General features: G+C 41.7%; 2 protein-coding genes across 2 annotated transcripts in view; both read left to right on the top strand.

The window, feature by feature from the left end:
• The window catches only part of LOC142750934 (uncharacterized), a 282,134-nt gene that overhangs the window by 129,237 nt on the left and 131,144 nt on the right, over positions 1 to 21,753 (top strand). The window lies entirely within an intron of this gene.
• Positions 1,333 to 21,739, top strand: LOC142748482 (uncharacterized). The gene is made up of 9 exons (XM_075855572.1): positions 1,333 to 1,434; positions 3,901 to 4,008; positions 4,209 to 4,328; positions 4,424 to 4,504; positions 6,842 to 6,898; positions 7,361 to 7,441; positions 20,120 to 20,176; positions 21,065 to 21,244; positions 21,623 to 21,739. Exons 1-9 carry the CDS (start codon positions 1,333 to 1,335, stop codon positions 21,737 to 21,739), a joined length of 903 nt encoding a protein of 300 aa, XP_075711687.1.

Below are 21,753 nucleotides of genomic sequence, written 5' to 3'. Positions count from 1 at the left end.
CTATCCAGCGGTGTAGCTATAGGAGCCTTAGTCTTATAGATGTGCTATCTCCAATATGTATGTAAAAGTTTATTTATTTTTCGGGGGGTGAATATTTGTCTCAGGGTTTGTGCCCCTGATCTTTTAAGACCCTAGCAGCGCCCCTGGGCCTAACTAATATATGGGGGCACAAAGGAGACCTATAAAAAAAATAGGGACACAAAGAACGCCTTACTAATATATAGGGACACAACTAATATATGGGTGCACGAAAGGGAACTACTATTCTTTAGTGGCAAACATGGGACATTACTACTGTGGGGGAGCACATAGGGAGGTATTACTGTGTAGGGAGTAGAAGAGTGGCACTAAAACTGAACCATAACTATTTTCTTAAAGGTCACTTTTTTGGTGGGTTGGTGCCCTGTAAGGGACAGTATAGGTGGTATTGGTAGAGGCAGTTTATCAACATCACGTTTACCTCTAATTCCTGCAGGTACTGAAATACTCAAGCCCACAGATACCAGGTCTTCCGGAAATCACAACCTCCATGTAACAGGTACGTCAAGATTCACACATCGCAGAAACTGCACTATCTGGATTCTTTGGCCCATGACTTACATGTGAATGGTAAGTGATCCATGGTTACATCCTTCTGGCATTATGTTTCTGCCTTTATACTGCCTCCGCTCGAGTTGCACCGCAAAAGGGCCCACTAAGGTTCTGTCGCACGAGGGCCCACATAAACCTGGAGCCGGCCCTGGGTATTGTCTTTCAATAGCAGTATAGGATGTAGGAGATCACAGTCCGATTGTAACGTAGATATTTAGCATATGAAAGAGAATGTTCGTTGGATTGTTGACAATATATTTTATTTTACTCTCTTCATAGGTCCATTGCCCCTCCCTATAACAGCGGCAGCGACCTTTTTGTCACCTGTAACAGGGCCAGCAGCGGTGCCTCCTGTAACAGAACAGGCAGCCTTAATGACCTTTAAAATAGGGAAAGCCAATGCCAGGGGTGCAAATTGGGCAAATGTCCTGGGCCGCCATTTTCTGAAAACTAGAACCCCAACAGTTAGTCATCAGGCAGATCATCCAATTATATTGGTAATAGTCGAGATAAATGGTGTTTGTTCTGTGATTAGGGGACTGTAGGCTATAAATTGGGACTGTAAATAACTATTTGCGCAAAGTATGGCATTCTTTTGGGACTGTTTGGCACTGTGTGGAAAGAACATGGCTTTAAATTGGCAAAGTATGGTGACCTCTGATATTTTTGGGTACTGTGTGGTTGATATATGGTACTATTTGGTCATTATTTGACTCTAAGCACCTAGTATAGCACCAAAATATGGCGCCCAACAGGGAGGCTGTAAAGAAAGCACTTCCTGGTCCTATGTTGGACAATATAGAACAATATGGCTCCATGTTGGCAAAGTATGGCGACCTCCCGGTACTGTTTCTTCCGCTTCCTCCAGCCACATTACATCCACTACTTTCGATTTTATTTAAATATATATATATTTTCTTTAGTAAAACATAAAAAAAACTATATAAATTTGATATTACCGTAATCGTATTGACCAGCAGAATAAAATTAAGTTGTAGTTTTTTATCGCACGGTGAAAGATGTAAAAACAATGGAAATATCACCGTTTTTTCCAAGTCCACCCTACAATCATTTATTTTTTTGTTTCCCAGTACATTATATGGTACTTTAAATAGTGCCAATAGAAATTATAACTCCTCCCGCAAAAAATAAGCCTCCACACCACTCCATTGATGAAAAAATAAAAAAAGTTATGGCTCTTGGAAGGCGGGGAGTTAAAAAATGAAAAATCGCTGTGGCACCAAGGGGTTAACCATTGAAGCACCGCGATCAGTGCTCCCCTGCGGAATGTCCCCTGCGGAAAACCACTGCACTAACCGGCCTGCTAGCAGGAGACCGCTGCAGCCTGTCATTGGCTGCAGCGGCGGTCACATGGGACGAAGCGTCATCCCATGAGATCGGCCCTCGGACGTTATACAGGCTGGCCTCCTGGGTTGATGTTTCATCCAATGTGACCACTGCTACAGCCTGTGATTGGCTGCGGCGTTCACATAGGATGAAACGTCATCCCAGGAGGCCGCGCTGGAGGGAGGAACACAGACTTGTGGGTAAGTATGTTTTTTTTATCTTTCTTTTTTGTGGCGGGATCATTGCGAACAATTTTTTTTTTTGTGATCTGCGTTCTTCCACCGCAAAAAACACAACCACTGCTATATGTTGCGGGATTTACCTCCCCATTGTATTCAATAGGGAAAACCTGCAACAAATAAGCAGCGTTTACGCAAATACAATTGACATGCTGTGGAATAAAATACCGCACCGCAGGTCAATCACGAAGCATTTTTTTCCTCGCAGTATATACGCAGCGTGTGGATGAGATTTGTTTTATCTCATCCACTTTGCTGTTACTATATTTGCTGCGGATTTTCCGCAACGAACACCGTTGCGGAAAAACTGCAGTATTTACGCAACGTGTGAACTGACCCTAAATGTACCCGATGCCGTATAACAGAATAGCAGCCTTATATGTGAAGGCAACAATGATTTAACATGACAATTTTAAAGTGATGGCAGGCAGAAATCTCACCATGTAAATGGAAGCATAATGTTATATTGTGTATAGAGACAATGTAGCAAAATGTATCTTTTATAAGCTATAAACAGAACAGGACTCCATTATTTGTTACAATGTAACAGTTCATTACTTAAAGTCATTGTATCTATAGTTGTACAGTGACAAGACTGAGGCGGCGGGATTAGAACTTGACAGTTTATCTCTGATGTTTTTGAAATGTTATTAATCTCCACATCGTGTCCTTGCCATGTCATGAAGCCCGTTATAATATCACTGCCCTGTAACCAAGGTATGGCCCTGTGACGTCACATCCTACTCTGATGTCACCGGTCACTGCTTTAATATTCCGAGCTCAGGCTTAACTTCTTTGAGGGTTTTTGTAGGAGAGAGAGAAGGAGAGGAGAGTGAGATACTGATATTACTAATTGTATTACTGTGCAAATTTTCTGAAAATGGCCAGATTCGTTGTAAGTAATCCAATATATATTGTGTTTATGAAGATTAAGGATCATTTATTTATTTTCTGTTCATGTTCCACAATGTTGTACAGAGCTTGTAGTATCAGTCCATGTCTCCAATGGGGCTCACAATCTAGTTTATCTATCTCACAAATATACACCTCAGGGCCAATTTCATAGAAAGCCAATTCAACTATTAGTATGTTTTCACGAAGATGGATTTTTTTATGTGTTGATTCTTAAAGATGCAGGAGTTTTATGGTATTATTGTGATCCAACAACTTGTGATAAACTGTTAGGAGATGCGAACGTCATAAATCATGTCTCTGTCCCACAGAAACATCTATACAGTATGGGGGCACGGTCCGTAAAAAGCCATAAATAGCATGTCCTATCTTTTGCGAAGGCTTTCTACGGCACGGACACCTTCCCGTAATTAAACGCGAAATCGTCCGGCGGCCATAGAAATGAATCGTCCGTAATTACGAACTAACTCTACGGTCGTGTGCATGGGGCCTAATTAGAGAATGCAGACTGTCAGAATTTGCTCCAGTATTCTGCTTATCGCTGCATCAGCATATTAGACATTCACTTTAATGTCCGACACACTTTCCCATTATTGTTTGGCCACTTGATCAGACATTGTAATGTTATGGCCATGTCCATTATTGGGAATTATTGGTGGCAGTTGATGCTCCGTGCATCACCACAGGGTCAGGTGCTGTCTATATATAAACATAGGATCATAATGGATCTCTCCCCTATACACAAATCTAAATCATGATCTACAGAAAAACATTCACCTGAAGGTAACTCATTTTTCTGTCTTTTTCACAGCAATGTCTCGCTGGGGTCTTTGATTACATCCCGAACGCTCCAGTAAGAGAGTTCAAAATCCCAGCAAGGACATGGAAACCTTCCTGGAGACGGGACTACAAGAGCAAGGTAACATTTCTCTTATTCTACATTTTCTTCTAGTTTTATCTTGATGCAGAAAAGTCAGGGTTGGGGGGATGTTTGGATACATTGGGGGATGCTTTGATGCTTCGAAAGGATGTTTGGATATATTGGTGGAAATTTGGATATTGAATATACAAAAAATGTGTAAAATTCACATCTATTCACTTCAGTTTTCTCTTTGGCAGGATAATCTTGTTCATCCAGATTCTGCTCCTAAAACAGCGGAGCCGACCATAGCTTCAATTGGATTGGTGAATCTGGAAAATAAGCCGTCTCCCTTGGCCAGAAAGGGGTATTATGTCAAGGTAACAGACCTATATGCACAAAGATAGACAGACAGACAGACAGACAGACAGACAGACAGATAGATCACATGTGACTTTTTTTCTCTGTCCCACAGAAACATCAACCTGCCCGCTCCCAGGATTCAGGGAAGCGTGGGAAATGGAATCTTTTTGGAGTTCATCAGTCCAAAAAGGAGGTAAATAGCATTTACATCAAAGTGAAAGCTCCACTGGAGTAACATCCACATCATATTAAGACTGACAGCAGAGCGGGAACCACCCCTGGCCTGCAGAAGTAAATATGTAATATAACCAACGTAATATAAGAAAGACAGGAAACCTACATTATGGATAAAAGTGCTGGGTCGGTTACAGCTTCATTTAAAGGGTAAATAAAGGTTTGACAAACTTCTGACATGTCATAGTGACATGTCAGAAGTTTTGATTGGTGGGGGTCCGAGCACTGAGACCCCCACCAATCGCTCAAACGAAGCGGCAGAAGCACTCGTGTAGGCGCTTAGCCGCTACGTGTCTGTTCCGCTTTTTCCGGAAATCAATGTATCGGAGTACGGGCCCAATAGAAAGTCTATGAGCCCGTACACCGATACATCGGCTTTCCGGAAAAAGCCGAACAGAAACAAAGCGGCTAAGCGCTCACAAGAGAGCTTCTGCCGCTTCATTTGAGCGATTGGTGGGGGTCTCAGTGCTTGGACCCCAACCAATCAAAACTTCTGACATGTCACTATGACATGTCAGAAGTTTGTCAAACCTTTAGTTACCCTTTAAAGGGTAACTAAACTTTTTGAAAAACTTTTGACGTCATAGTGACTTGTCAGAAGTTTTGATCGGTGGGGGTCCGAGCACTGAGACCCCTACCGATCACTAAAACGAAGCAGCATAAACACCCTCTCCTCTTAGGGTAAGTTCACAAGTAGCGCAAATACTGCAGATTTTCTGTAACGGGATTCGTTGTGGAAAATCTGCAGCATAATAAAGTAGCAGCAGAGTGGATACGATTTCAACAAACCTCATCCACACGCGTGTAAATTATTAGCGGAAAAAACGCTCAGAAATTGACCTGTAGTAAGTTTATTTAATCTGCAGCATGTCAATTGTGTTTTGCGTAATCGCTGTTTCATGTTGCGGGTTTCCCCCATTGTATTCAATGGGGGGTAAAACCCACAACAAATAGCAGATGTTGCATTTTTTGCGGCGGAAGAGCGCAGATCAGAAAAAAAAGAATCGTATACTTACCCAAAATTTTGTGTTTCTTCGTCCAAGGTATCCTCCTGGGATGACTTTTTTCTTTTAGATGTGATAGCTGCAGCCAATCACAGGCTGCAATGGTCACAGGGGATAAAACGTCATCCCAGAAGGCCGGCCTGCAGGATGGCAGAGGGACATGTTGCCATGGCTACGTAAGTATCAAACTTTTTTTTTTTTTCATGTGCAGTTTTTCACAGTGGATATTCCGGCTGAAAAACTGCACTATAATTTGGTGCAGTTTTTCAGACGATATTCCCTGCGGCGCCCAGGGCGGATACGCTGTGTGCTTTTACGCAGCATATCTGCCCTCTATGAACATAGCCTTACAGGGACCGCTGTCAGTCAACCTGTCCCTAGATTAAACAGCCAGGGAGAAAAGCAGGAATTGCAGTTATTGGAATTTTCTAATACATATCCTTGTCAGAGTCACTCCCTTAGCAGTGGAAAATTCATCTACATTTTCTTCTAGTTTTATCTTGATGCAGAAAAGTCAGGGTTGGGGGGATGTTTGGATACATTGGGGGATGCTTTGATGCATCGAAAGGATGTGTTTGGGTATATTGGTGGAAGTTTGGATATTAACTAAACAAAAATATTTTAAAAACACATCTATCTATTCACTTCAGATTTCTCTTTGGCAGGCTTTTCCTGTTCAACCAGATTCTGCTCCTAAAACCATGGAGCCGACCATAGCTTCAAATGGATTGGTGAATCTGGAAAAAATGCCATCTCCCTTGGTCAGAAAGGGGTATTACGTGACGGTAACAAACCCTTTATGCAGATAGATAGATAGATAGATAGATAGATAGATAGATAGATAGATAGATAGATAGATAGATAGATAGATAGATAGATAGATAGAATAGATAGATAGATAGATAGATAGATAGATAGATAGATAGATAGATAGATAGATAGATAGATAGATAGATAGATAGATATGCGATAGATAGATAGATAGATAGATAGATAGATAGATAGATAGATAGATAGATAGATAGATAGATAGATAGATATGCGATAGATAGATAGATAGATAGATAGATAGATAGATAGATAGATAGATAGATAGATAGATAGATAGATAGATAGATAGATAGATAGATACGTAGATAGATACGTAGATAGATAGATAGATACGTAGATAGATACGTAGATAGATAGATAGATAGAAAGATAGATAGATAGATAGATAGATAGATAGATAGATAGATAGATAGATAGATACGTAGATAGATAGATCACATGTGACTTTTTTTTCTCTGTAGATCACAACACAACGTCCCAAAACTGAGAAAAAGAGCTTTTGGGATGTTTTCGGCAAGGTGAGATTATGTGTTGTTATTGATTTCATACTTATTTCCTGCAGCTACAAAGTTGTTTGTTATATTTTATCCTTTAGTTTATGTGACTAATTTATAATTCTAATATACAACGGGGGTTTTAAAGCGATAGATAGATAGATAGATAGATAGATAGATAGATAGATAGATAGATATTTCACACGGCCTGCACAGTGGTGCCCCCTACATGCTGGGAGGCTGCAGTGCCCTGTGCACCCGCACATGTCGCACACCCCTAAGACCGGGCATGGGCCCGCTTATGCCGCTTAGGCTGCTACAGTGGTAGTAACGCCACTGGATCTATAGATAGATAGATAGAAAGAAGATAGATAGACAGACAGACATTAGATAGATAGATAGATAGATAGATAGATAGATAGATAGATAGATAGATAGATAGATAGATAGATAGATCACATGTGACTTTTTTTCTCTGTCCCACAGAAACATCTACCTGCTCGCTCCCAGGATTCAGGGAAGCGTGGGAAATTTAATGTTTTCGGACGTCTTCAGCCTGAAAAGGAGGTAAATAGCATTCTATATGGGGGTGTGGCCAGCAGCCAAGATGGACGGACATGTTTAAGCCGCTCTCCAGAGGACCGTTGTTCATCCTGACCTCATCCTGTGCTGAGAGCATACCTATATGCGATACCTATAGTTTAGTACCGGACCACCTTACACCCGACAACACTCCTGACATATTCTGGGACCCCCTTTTGGCTAGAAACGATGAAATGCGGCATTCGGCGGCCTGATATACATCTCCTGATCCACATCACCACTTCACCTCGTGTAGAGAGCTAGTGACGAAACTACATATGCCTGTCGGCGATCAGTTCCAGCTCTTCCCCTCTTTATGCCGAATAGCCCGTACTACTGCACAAGGTATGGACGATCTCCTTGCCCTGCGGGACGACATACTTTCTCCCGTCTGAGCTGAGTGACGACTTCAGGGGCGTGGGACACAGATACCGGAGCTCCTGCAGGTGTCCGACATATCCTCCTAGTTCTCCTTGCAGTGCCTAACCTTGGCTCCTGCAACAATTTGGGACTACTGACTTATCCTGCACACTCCCTGTTATTGGGAGTCACCACGCGGCGGGAAAACATCCATTAACTTACCTGAGGTACTCTTTCCTGTGTAGCTGCGACATTGACGTTTCTTGATCACTTATCACGTTGATCAGACTTATTATTTGGATGGACACGTCTACTTTACACTAATATATCTTGTCTTCCTGGGCCTGCACCCAGTACAAATACATGTGAATTGCTCATTCTTTATTGAAAGGTATGCACAAATCCAAACTACAGCCTACTATGTATAGACTGAAAGAGTTTGTTCATACAGACCAAGAAGGACATATGTCTACTCCTCGCTCAACACGTTCTACACAGGGGAAATTAAGGGAAGGCGATTCTCATTCCAGAGATGGTGTTGACCCTGATACAGATCCTGAACCTACTTTGCGACAGGTTTCCACATAGTTGTTGTCGGCCATTACTACCTGTACCTCCTCCTTGACAGGTAAAACTGAAGAAATAAAAATCGATGTCAATTTACTGCGCCGGGACATGCAGAATTAGCGCGGTCGTATAGGAGAAATAGAGGATAGAGTATCCCGTGCAGAAGACAAGATTAATCCTCTCACAATTACAATTTCCTCTGCCTCTCGTAAAATGGAAGCTTGTCAGTCCAAACTGGATGACTTGGAAAATAGACTACGCCGCAATAACTTGCGAATCATGGGTCTCCCTGAGAAAGCTGAAGGCCAGACTCCAAAATCATTCTTAGAAAACTAGCTCAAAACTACATAAGGAGACGCCTCCTTTTCCTCCTGCTTTGTAGTGGAACGTGCTCATAGAGTACCGGCTAAACCTCCCCCTCCAGGTGCCAACCCACGACCATTTTTGGCTAAACTACTGAATTATAGAGATCGTGACTTCGTCCTACGTCTTGCCCGCTTGAAAGGGTCGCTGAAATTGAACAACTCTACCATTTCCATTTTTCCTGACTTCTCAGCGGACTTACAGAAACAGCGTGCTACCTTCATTGAGGTAAAAAGGAAATTTAGAAATCGCAGAATTCCCTACTTTATGGCGTATCCAGCTCGTCTCCGTATAGACGCTGATGGCAAGGTGGTCTTCTTACAGTCCACGGGAAACAACTGAATGGCTCCAAATGCAGCCGTCACAAGATTGACCTGGATTTACACACAGGATATTTCTTTAGCTACACTTTTGACCTGCTGAACTTTTGCGACACTGATTTTGTTGGCTACATCTTCTGGAAGTTTACTTGGTGCTTTTGGTTAGAATATATATGACGTGTTACCTGTATACTTATGTACATTTTACTGCTTATCATTTTACATTCTTGTATTTGCTTCCTGTTACCATCTATCCATGTCCCATACAGATTTAATGTAGGTCCCGGTATACGACTCACTCTTATGTTGTGTGGCCCGGTTTCCTATTAATATCGAATCTGTTTATTATAATACTGTGTATGTGTAGTCACATGTCTGACAATATCTTAGTCGGACATTCCCCATTCTACACTATATTTCACCCTGCAACTACATCTTTACAGGGTTACGCGGTTACTGTTCCATGTTACTATTTTAATATGGTTCTTATTGTTTTGATCTTAGCCTATGTCATAGATGCTACGAAATTTTGTTATAATCACTGTCACGTCTTTTATATACTCCTTTTCTTCTGGACCCTTAACCCCTTAAGGACGCAGCCTAGTTTGGGCCTTAAGGCTCAGAGCCCATTTTTCAAATCTGACATATTTCACTTTATGTGGTAATAACGTCGGAATGCTTAAACCTATCCAAGCGATTCTGAGATTGTTTTCTCGTGACACTTTGGGCTTCATGTTCGTGGTAAAATTTGGTCGATATATTCAGTCTTTATTTGTGAAAAATTGCAAAATTTAGAGAAAATTTACAAAAAATAGCATTTTTCAGAATTTAAATGCATCTGCTTGAAAAACAGACGGTTATACCACCCAAAATAGTTACTAGTTCACATTTCCCATATGTCTACTTTAGATTGGCATCGTTTTTTGAACATTATTTTATTTTTCTTGGACGTTACAAGGTTTAGAACATAAACAGCAATTTCTCATATTCTTAAGAAAATTTCAAAAGCCTTTTTTTGAAGGTGCCAGTTCAGTTCTGAAGTGGATTTGAGGGGCCTATGTATTAGAAACCCCCATAAAACACCCCATTTTAAAAACTAGACCCCTCAAAGTATTCAAAACAGCATATAGAAAGTTTTTAACCCTTCAGGCATTTCACAGGAATTAAAGCAAAGTGGAAATGAAATTTGCAAATTTCATTTTTTCTGCTGAATTTCAATTTTATTCAATTTTTTTTTAGTAACAGAGAAGGTTTTACCAGAGAAACACTACTAAATATGTATTGTCCAGATTCTGCAGTTTTTAGAAATGTCCCACATGTGGCCCTACTGCGCTCGTGGACTAAAACACAAGCCCTAGAAGCAAAGAAGCACCTAGTGCATTTTGAGGCCTCTTTTTTATTAGAATATATTTTAGGCAGCATGCCAGGTTTGAAGAGGCGTTGAGGTATCAAAACAATGGAAACCCACCAGAAGTGACCCCATTTTGGAAATTACACCCCTCAAAGAATTCATTTATGGTTTTTGTTATCATTTTGACCGCACAGTTTTTTCACAGCACCTATTTGAATTGGGCTGTGAAATGAAAAAAATGATATTTTTTCCAATAAAATGTCATTTTTGATCAAATTTTCTTATTTTCACAGGGAACAACATACCCCATTTTGTTGCCCAATTTGTCCTTAGTGCGGCAATACCCCATTTGTGGTGATAAACTGCCGTTTGGGCCCATGGGAGGGCTCAGAAGGAAAGGAGCGCTATGTGTTTGTTGGAGTCCAGATTTTGCTGGATTGGTTTTCGGGTGCCATGTCGCATTTGCAGAGCCCCAGAGGTATCAAAGCAATGGAAACCCACCAGAAGTGACCCCATTTTGGAAACTACACCCCTCAAGGAATTCATTTATGGTTTTTGTTATCATTTTGACCGCACAGGTTTTTCACAGCACCTATTTGAATTGGGCTGTGAAATGAAAAAAATTATATTTTTTCCAATAAGATGTCATTTTTGATCAAAATTTCTTATTTTCACAGGGAACAACATACCCCATTTTGTTGCCCAATTTGTCCTTAGTGCGGCAATACCCCATTTGTGGTGATAAACTGCCGTTTGGGCCCATGGGAGGGCTCAGCCGGAAAGGAGCGCTATGTGTTTGTTGGAGTCCAGATTTTGCTGGATTGGTTTTCGGGTGCCATGTTGCATTTGCAGAGCCCCAGAGGTATCAAAGCAATGGAAACCCACCAGAAGTGACCCCATTTTGGAAACTACACCCCTCAAGGAATTCATTTATGGTTTTTGTTATCATTTTGACCGCACAGGTTTTTCACAGCACCTATTTGAATTGGGCTGTGAAATGAAAAAAATGATATTTTTTCCAATAAGATGTCATTTTTGATCAACATTTCTTATTTTCACAAGGAACAACATACCCCATTTTGTTGCCCAATTTGTCCTTAGTGCGGCAATACCCCATTTGTGGTGATAAACTGCCCTTTGGGCCCATGGGAGGGCTCAGAAGGAAAGGACCACCATTTGGCCTACTGGAGCTTTTCTGGTGCTAAGTCATGTGTGCAGAAGCCCCTGAGGTACCAGTACAGTTGAAACCCCCGAGAAGTGACCCCATTTTAAAAACTACACCCCTTAAGACATTCATCTAGAGGTGTAGTGAGCATTTTGACCCCACAGGTACTGTGTAAAAGATAATGCGCAGCAGATGGTGCAGTGTGAGATTTGCAATTTTATATATGTATATGTCATTTCAGTGTCCAATATAGTGTGCCCAGCATGCGCCACCGGAGATATACACCCCTTAAATTGTAATGTGGGTTCTCCTGGGTACGACAATACCCTACATGTGGCTGTTATCAGCTGCCTGGGCATACGGCAGGGCTCAGAAGGGAAAGATGAGGGGGGTAAGCTGTGCGGAGTGCATCAGGGTAAATTAAAAATCAAGGGATGTATGATACATTTTAAAACAATCTTTTATACAGAGCCCTGGTTTTTCGGGACACGTGTCACATTGGTATATTGTGTTCTTCCTTATCCCCCTCTTATAGCAGACTCTGCACCTCTTTTGACTCTTTCCCTTTCCACCGGTTTGGGGACCTTCTCCTGGAAAGTGTTGCCCTGGTACGATGCGTGTGGCCTCGCTTCCAGAAGTACTGGGTGCCCCCCCTTCCTGGTCCCTAAAGATTAGATCTTGAAATTCCAGGAAAGTTCCCCTCTGGCCTGCACATCGACGTAGCACGTACGCATTGTACAAAGCCATCTGTATGATGTGCCCGGCCAGCTTCTTATACCACACCGCATGGCGCTGTAGGGCTTCAGGACTTGATTTGACAAGTCCATCCCTCCCATGTACCTATTGTAGTCCAGGATGCAGTCTGGTTTGGGGGTGGCCTTTCCTTCATATATCCTAAACCTGTAGGTATACCCTGATGCACTCTCGCACAGCTTATACATCTTCACGCCATACCTTGCCCTCTTACCCGGCAGGTACTGGCGGAATTGAACCCTCCCTTTAAAATGTACCAGGGACTCATCAATAGAAATACACTTCTCGGGGTGTATGCTTGGGAAAACCGGGCACTGGAACGGTCTAATAGGGGTCTCCGTTTATACAAACGGTCAAAACTGGGGTCATCTCGGAGTGGGCACGGCTCATTATCAGTATAATGTAAGAAGCGAAGTATTGCCTCATTTATTTATTTTTTTAGGTTCCAGTTCATTTCTGAAGTTGCTTTGAGGGGCCCATATATTAGAAACCCCTATCAAACACCCCATTTTAGAAACTAGACCCCTCAAAGTATTCACAACAGCATTTAGAAAGTTTATGAACCCTTTAGGTGTTTCACAGAAATTTAGAGCAAAGTAGAGGTGAAATTTACTCTTTTTATACCATTTTTTTTATAACACAAAAGGTTTTACCAGAGAAACGCAACTCAATATTATTGCCCAGATTCTGCAGTTTAGAGAAATATCCCACATGTTGCCCTCGGGCGGTAATGGACTGAAGCACCGGCCTCCGAAGCAAAGGAGCACCTAGCGGATTTTGAGCCCTCTTTTTTATTAGGCACCATGTCCGGTTTGAAGAGGTCTTGTGGTGCCAAAACATTGGAAACCCCCCAAAAGTGACCCCAATTTGGAAACTAGACCCCTTGAGGAATCCATTGTAGTTTTCATGGGGTGCATGCGGCTTTTTGATCAGTTTTTATTCCATTTTTAGGTGGCGTGGTGACTAATAAACAGCAATTCTACTATTGTTTTTGTATACTTTTTTTTTTACAGCGTTCACCGTGCGCTATAAATGATATATTAACTTTATTCTGCGGGGCGATACGATCACGGCGATACCAGATGTTTATAGTTTTTTTTTATGTCTTATGGCGTTTGCACAATAAAATACGTTTTGTAAACAATCATTCACTTTTTGTGTTACCTTATTCTAAGAGCCAGAACGTTTTTATTTTTCAATCAATAAAGCCGTGCGAGGACTTATTTTTTGCGTAACGAACTGTATTTTCCATCAGTACCATTTTTAGGTACATGCGACTTTTTGATCTCTTTTTATTCCATTTTTTGGGAGGTGAAGTGACCAAACAATTGTGATTGTGGTACGGTTTATTAATATTTTTTTTTACGGCGTTCACCGTGCGGGATAAATAACAAAATAATTTTGTAGTTCAGGCCGTTACGGACGCGGCGATACCAATTATGTATAGTTTATTTGTTTGTTTATATATTTTTATTAATAATAAAGGCCTGATAAGGGAAAAAGTGGGACTTTTACTTTTATTACTTTTAAAACTTTTATTTTCTTATTTTTACACATCTTTTTTTAACTTTTTTTTTACTTTATTACTTTGTCCCACTAGGGGACATGAGGGCAGGAGGCCCTGATCGCTATTCTAATACACTGCACTACATGCGTAGTGCAGTGTATTAGAACTGTCAGCTACTCACTGACAGCAAGCATAGTGGGTCCTGACGTTGTCAGGACCCACTAGGCTTCCGTCTATGGCATAGCCGGACGCCATTGTTTGGTGTCCGGTTGCCATAGTCACCATCGCCGGCCGCTATCGCGTAGCAGGCCGGCGATGGCAGCTTAACCCCTAAAAAGCCGCGATCTCTATAGAACGCGGCTTTTAAGGGGTTAATCAGCGGGGACACAGCGATCGGTCCCCGCTGTAGGAGCTGTGACAGCTGCTGAACAAGACAGCAGCGTCACAGCTCCTGTATGTGTCGGGAGGACGGCCGAAACGGCCGTTACTCCCGAGACGTACTATTACGGCATGGAGCGCGAACGATACAGCTGCCATGACGTAATAGTACGTCAAGGAGCGGGAAGGGGTTAAGGGCATGCCCCCACGTGGCGGATTTCCTCCGCAACTGTCCGCATCAATGCCGCACCTAATCCGGGTTGCGGATTACGGCTGCGGATCTGCCCAAAATGTGCAGTAAATTGATACGGACTAGCTGCTGCGGACTGCGGGAAAAGTGCTTCCCTTCCCTCTATTATCAGTGCAGGATAGAGAGAAGGGACAGCCCTTTCCCTAGTGAAAGTCAAAGAAATTCATACTTACCGGCCGTTGTCTTGGTGACGCGTCCCTCCTTCGGCATCCAGCCCGACCTCCCTGGATGACGCGGCAGTCCATGTGACCGCTGCAGCCTGTTATTGGCCTGTGATTGGCTGCAGCCGTCACTTAGACTGAAACGTCATCCTGGGAGGCCGGACTGGAGACAGAAGCAGGGAGTTCTCGGTAAGTATGAACTTCAATTTTTTTTACAGGTTGCTGTATATTGGGATCGGTAGTCACTGTCCCGGGTGCAGAAACAGTTACTGCCGATCGCTTAACTCTTTCAGCACCCTGGACAGTGACTATTTACTGACGTCTCCTAGCAACGCTCCCGTCATTACGGGAGCCCCATTGACTTCCTCAGTCTGGCTGTAGACCTAGAAATACATAGGTCCAGCCAGAATGAAGAAATGTCATGGCAAAAAAGCAAGACGCATCCGCAGCACACATAACATGTGCATGACAGCTGCGGACTTCATTGCGGAAATTAGAATCTCCATTGAAGTCAATGGAGAAATTCCGCCATGAGTCCGCAACCAGTCCTCCACTGCTCCGCAACAGACAGAGCATGCTGCGGACACCAAATTCCGCTCCGCAGCCTATGCTCCGCAGCGGAATTTTACGCATCGTCTAAATAGAAGTGGAAGTCAATGGAGAAACGGCTCCGCTGCGGATTAACGCTGCGGAGTGTCCGCAGCGGAATTCAAGTGAAATTCCGCCACGTGTGAACCCAGCCTTACTCATATTCAGGATTATACATATACTTACCATACCTATATATACATGTCTTCGACTCTAACGTCTCGTGGAATGTGTATGGTTTGGGTACTTCGGGCATCAGTTTTTTCCCACTCCAGTCCCCATATTGTTGGCCTACAAGAAACTTATCTCACAGCTGACCCTGGGTACAATGTTCTTGCCACTCCTACCACACTTCATATTCCAGAGGGGTCTCTCTTCTTGTACACCGATCTGTGCGTTGGAATCCTATGCAAACCCACAGAGACCCAGATGGGAAATTTGTCTTCGTTTATACAGAAATTGACACTAGACCATAGGTGGTCTTATGTCTTTATAATCCCCCACAAGCCAATCTATATGTTATTCAGGCGGCGATTACATTCACTCACCAATTCCCTACATCCTTTATCTTATGTATGGGTGAATTTGATCAAGTCATGCACACATCCTTAGATAGATTTGCCACTCTCTCCCCTCTATACACCCTACTTCTTTATATCAGCTGATCAATAGTGTGGGCTGGATCGACCTATGGAGAACACACCACCCTGATGAGGTAGAATACACCTGTCACTCGACGGGACGGAATACGTTGTCTAGAATTGACTATTGTTTTGGCTCCCCTAATGTCTCTCTATATGTCACATCAGTAGCACATGATGGTAGAGGTATGTCTGACCACAGTCCAGTATTACTTCACTTAACTTTCCCTGGTAAACGTATATTGGCCAATTGGAAAATACAACCCTTCTGGCTAAAACTTATTGGCCAATCTGATCGTATACCAGATTCGTTCAAGGCGTATCTTCAAGGCTGTTTAAAATCCACCGTCTCTTTTATTAAAAGAACCTCAGCTCAATTAGAACGAGATTTGGAAAGTCAGGTGGCAGCAGCAGAGGCACAATACATTACTGACCCTACTGATGCCCATAAAACTAACTGGTTAAGTTTGACACATATAAAAGACAACTCCACCTTAAATCTAAACGTCAGCTATTCTTCACATGTCAATACTATTTTGAGATGGGCAACCAGTCTAGTCAGTTATTGGCCCACCTAATTAAACAGGACAGTGGTAGTAACTCAGTCCTGAAAATTTGGGACTCTGATGGGACCATTTTAACAGAGGCTGAGAAGATTACATCCAGATTCAGGAATTACTATGCTGAGTTATATAGCTCCTCTTATGCCTACTCTGTAAACTGATGTTTTATCATATTTACAAGATCTCACATTTCCGACTTTTTCAAATGAGCAAGTTTCCAGATTCGAAGCCCCATTTAGGCCCCATGCACACGAACGTGCTTTTGCAGCCGCAATTCTCCCGTGGATCCCATGGATCCCGTGGGCTCATTCATTTCTATGGGCCCATGCACACGATCGTGGTTTCCACTGTCCGTGTATAGCCCAGGAGCCCAGGCTCATAGAAAATAATGGACGTGGCCATGTGCATGGCCCGCGATTGCCTGCCGATAGAAGTATATAGAAGATTTTTAGACACAATTGCCCCACTCCTATTAGATACCCTTAGTCAAGCCCCACACTCACGCTCCCTTCCATCTATATTCTATGATGCTACAATCATAGTGCTACTGAAACCCGACAAAGACCCTCTTGAGTGTGGCTCTTATAGACCCATATGACTAGTTAATGTAGACTATAAAATTTAGACTAAGATACTAGCCAGAAGATTAAACGAGATCATCCTTTCTATAATCTATTCGGATCAAACTAGGTTTATGCCGGGAAAGTCCACTGCTGCAAATATCAGGAAAGTGCAAACTATTATACAGTTAAGCAGAGCCCATGATATGCCATGGGCGATTGCTTCTTTACATACAATGTAGGCATTCAATTCTGTGGAATGGTCATTTTTATGGGCCTGTTTGACACATTTTGGTTTTGGTCCCCAGTTTCAAATGTGGATTTGACTAATATATGCAACCCCTGTGGCCAATGTGGTTGTTAATAACATTCCTGCCCTCCCTTTCCCTCTGGCTCGTGGCACAGGACGTGTCCCCTGTCTCTGGCTTTATTTGCTATAGCCATAGAAGCGATAGCAATTAGACTCCACTCCTCACCAGAAATCACTGGCATTACATGGAAGGATAAAACAACTGTAGTGGGTTTATAAGCCAATGATATGGTCCTTTTTTTGAGAAATCAATCTAAATCATTCCACTTATCTGTCCAATCACTTAATACTTTCTCACAATGCTCAGGACTACGGGTAAATTGGCAGAAATCGGCCATACTATGCACGGCAAGAAATCCCACTCCTGACCCATTACTATTACAATATGACCTTGAAACTGTTTCCAAGTTTAAATATCTTGAAATCCATATGGTTCTTGGTCATAAACATTCCGGCGAGACTTCTATTGCCCCATTATTAGGACAGGTAGGAGATAAATTTAGATCATGGTCCAAATTACCACTATCCGTTGCAGGTCGCATAAATTTAGTTAAAATGGTAGCGCAACCTAAATGTACTTATGTATTGCAACATCTGCCTGTCACAGTGCCTATGTCCTTCTTCCGATCCCTTAATTCTTTAGTTATTAAATTCATATGGGGTTCGTCCAGATGAAAACTTAAACTAAATACCTTGCAACGCCCTAAAACTGATGGCGGTATGGCTTTGTCAGACTTTCATTTATATTACTTGGCTGTTCAACTCCGTAATATACAAGATTGGGTCTGCGATACTCCTCTTTTTGATTCTGATTATTTTTTGGCTTCTCTGGTAGCAGGTCATAGCTTGCTTAGCTTCTTAGAATATCCAGGATTCACTAAGCAAACTACCTTACTCCCTCTACACACTCTTGCATTAGCAATTTGGTGTACATCTAAAAAAATACTTACCTATATGGACACCATTCCAGAATTGCCTTTGGGGCATAATCCTAGCGGACACTCAGGTCTGGCAAGACCTGGGAATAGTTAGACTTGGTGATGTTGGCTCCTTCCTTACATTCACACAACTGCAAGATACTTACCATATCTCAGGGTTACAATGGTACAGATACTTACACCTTCGCCAACTTACAGGTACAATTTCCACCTAGCACAACCATTATATCTAACTACCCCGTTATTGGCATATTGAAGTCTCAAGGCCCCAGAGGTCTCATTTCGGCCTTATATACTCATTTGCACTCAGCCAGGATAAACTCTACTCCACTCCCAGTACTTGATATGTGGAAAGTACAAATACCAGATCTTCCCCCGATGACGTAAATGACTTGTTATATTCACATTTGTCAGTATTTCTGACAATTAATAATAGACTTATTCAGTTATATATTATCCACCAGACTTATCTTACTACTATACGCCTACATCGAATGGGTAGAACTCCCACATATGATTGCCACAGATGTTATCGACCTGAGGCGGACTTCTGCCACCTCATTTGGGAATGTCTATTTATCTCGGCTTTTTGGAAACTAGTATATGACACTATTACACCAATTCTTCAATGCCCTTTGCCGTTTATCCAGAAAATAGCCTTGTTAGGTCTTCTGAATGAAGAACACTGGTCACATCACACTTGTGTTTTTCTGAAAGAAACTTTATTTTTAGCTAGGAAAACGATAGCTATGCACTGGATGGCGGACACTCCACCATCGCTATCCGCTTGGAAAGCACTTGTTACTACTGTCATTTCATATGAGCAATTAATATATCACCATCAGGACTGCCCTAAAAAATGTAATAAAATTTGGGGTCAATGGTTGGCTACCTTTGATGTTTCTGATGAAGGCTCTCTTTCAATAACATCACGCTGTCCCTGAATGTGTTGATAACCTGACGTATACTTGTTATACATGAGAAATAATATGGCATATGCATTATTTTCTGTTCAAAGGTCTCCTTTTAGTTTTGTAGACCGTTTTCACTCCTTTCACTTTATATATTTACTTTATGTAGATTTGCAATTGGATGACTTGTTCATATTTGTTATATATGTATGTATCATTATTGAATATCGTTATCTGATGATGATGGTGATAATGATGATGAAGATGTCATTATTGTTCTCATGATATACTCTCCAACTGATTTTCATACAGTATTTGTAATATGTAGAATGAAACGAATTTAAATAAATATAACATTCTATATAATACATTTTCCATTAAAGTGAAAGCTCCAATGGAGCAACATCCACATCATATTAAGACTGGAAAAACCAAGCAACAGCCCCATATAATAACGTGGTCCTCGTGACCATATTTATTAAACCAACCCAGAAAAGATCACAACCAAGTATTGAAAAGATACAAAAAATACTTTATTAATGTACTATAAGAACACACATCGACATGAATAAAAACAAGAAATGGAAAAACCCTCCCAGGTTTGAAATGGAGTCAGAGCACTGAAGCAGTGGAAGATCAGATGATTACACAGTCAGGGTCCCACATCAACAAAGTGATAGATTACATAGACAGACAGACAGACAGACAGACAGATCACGTATGACTTTTTTTCTCTGTCCCACTGTTACATCTACCTTCCCAGCTCCCAGGGTTCAGGGAAGCGTGGGAAATTGAATCTTTTTGGACGTCTTCAGTCTAAAAAGGATGTAAATAGCATTCTATATAATACATTTTCCATTAACGTAACATCCACATCATATTAAGACTGACCGCAGACCGTGAACCACAGACCTATATGCACAATGATAGATAGATAGATAGATAGATAGATCACATGTGACTTTTTTTCTCTGTAGATCACAACACAACGTCCCAAACCGGAGAAAAAGAGCTTTTGGGATGTTTTCGGCAAGGTGAGATTATGTGTTCTGTTATTGATTTCATACTTATTTCCTGCAGCTACGAAGTTGTTTGTTATGTTTTATCTCTACGTTTTTGTGACTAGTTTATAATTCTAATATACAATGGAGGGTTTATAGCGGTTGTCCAGGACATGTAAAACAAGGGCTGCAGGCAGAGTATGCGCTAAAGTAAGAAAACTAGTTAAACTCACCTACTGCATCCACCGCCGCTCCAGAACTGCTACGAAGGACTCTGCCGGTTAGGTTGTCTCTACAGGAAGTGATGACGTCCCATTCGGCTGCAGCCAATTACTGGCCTCAGGGATGGTTCGCCATTCTTGCCAGCACCACTGCTGAGGCCAGTGATTGGCTGCCGCCGAACGAATGTCATCACTTGCTGTGAAAGTTTACAGACCGGCGGAGCAGTGGCGCACGTACGGTGTGGGAAATTACTAGGTGAGTATTCCTTGTTTTGTTACTCTAGCCCATACCCTGCCTGCTTTTACATTTCCCAGACAACCCCTTTAATGTAAGATTTATGAAGTTTTTCTTTCTCCCTTATAATAATAACAATTATAATAAGAATTAAAAAAACATTTATTTATGTGAATGGCCTTGTGTTAACTTCTTCTGTCAAGTTGTACAAAAATATTCAACCATTTACAAAAGAATAAATAAAAGAAAATGTGACTAACAATATGGCCACATTACAGTATGACAGACATTGTCACCCAGCTGACCATTATCCCTAGTAACATATTCAACACTGCCATATGGCTTCATAGTTAGACACTGGGTGAGGTGTAATGGAGACTATATATTTCCTATCAAAAGAGATATATACATTATATATATATATATATATGATATATACGATTACTATTTCCCTCCTCTTTGTAGAAGTCTGGATCATCAAAGGTTCAGCCATTGGTCCCAAAATACAAGAACGTTGGGACTCAAGTGAGTAAGGAGGAGTTTCCTGAAATCTCAATGGCCTCACGAAGCACAATGACCGATCCAAAAATTAAAGTGTCGATGGAAACACAAGTGGAAGAAAAAGACTTTGAGAACATCTCACAGGTGCGTATGATAAAGACAGTACATATCCCAGGCCCACGGCAAATCAAAGTTAATGTTCTTTTGCTTGGGCCAATGATTGAGCAAACAAGTTTTCATTTGAACGCTCGTTCCCGATCATTGCCCTGTGCAGCACATATTCTTGTATAAACAGGGAGATGTGCTGCCGACATGTTGGAAATTTATGAGGACGAGCGATCGAAGTAACGATCGCTCATCCCCATATTTAACCAATCATTGCTCCTTGTAAAAGGAGCAAACGAGCGCCGATCAACAAGCTCTCTCGTTGATCAGTGCTCTTTTCACGGCCCACCTCGGACTGTGTAATAGGGCCCTTAATGATCTAAGAGATGGGGCCACGGACTAATTTCTTTGTATTAGGGGAAATTATATTCCACAAGAATGATGTTTACTCTTCTCTGCTGCATCATGAGAACCAATAATGATGAATATCATAACAATGGCATCATATATCTGAGCTATCCTGTAATAAAGTGATTTATTATATGTTA

Source organism: Rhinoderma darwinii, chromosome 3 (genome assembly GCF_050947455.1).
Source record: "Rhinoderma darwinii isolate aRhiDar2 chromosome 3, aRhiDar2.hap1, whole genome shotgun sequence".
Taxonomy (NCBI): Eukaryota; Metazoa; Chordata; class Amphibia; order Anura; family Rhinodermatidae; genus Rhinoderma; species Rhinoderma darwinii.
This window is presented reverse-complemented; position numbering and strand designations above follow the sequence as displayed.

Bases quoted from the DNA above. Each gene is read 5' to 3' on its own strand.
- LOC142748482 (XM_075855572.1), top strand. From the start codon at position 1,333: ATGGCGCCCAACAGGGAGGCTGTAAAGAAAGCACTTCCTGGTCCTATG. The intron at 1,435-3,900 runs GTACTGTTTCTT...TCTTTTTCACAG, and splicing joins CAAAGTATGGCGACCTCCCG to CAATGTCTCGCTGGGGTCTT. The intron at 6,899-7,360 runs GTGAGATTATGT...TCTGTCCCACAG, and splicing joins TTTGGGATGTTTTCGGCAAG to AAACATCTACCTGCTCGCTC.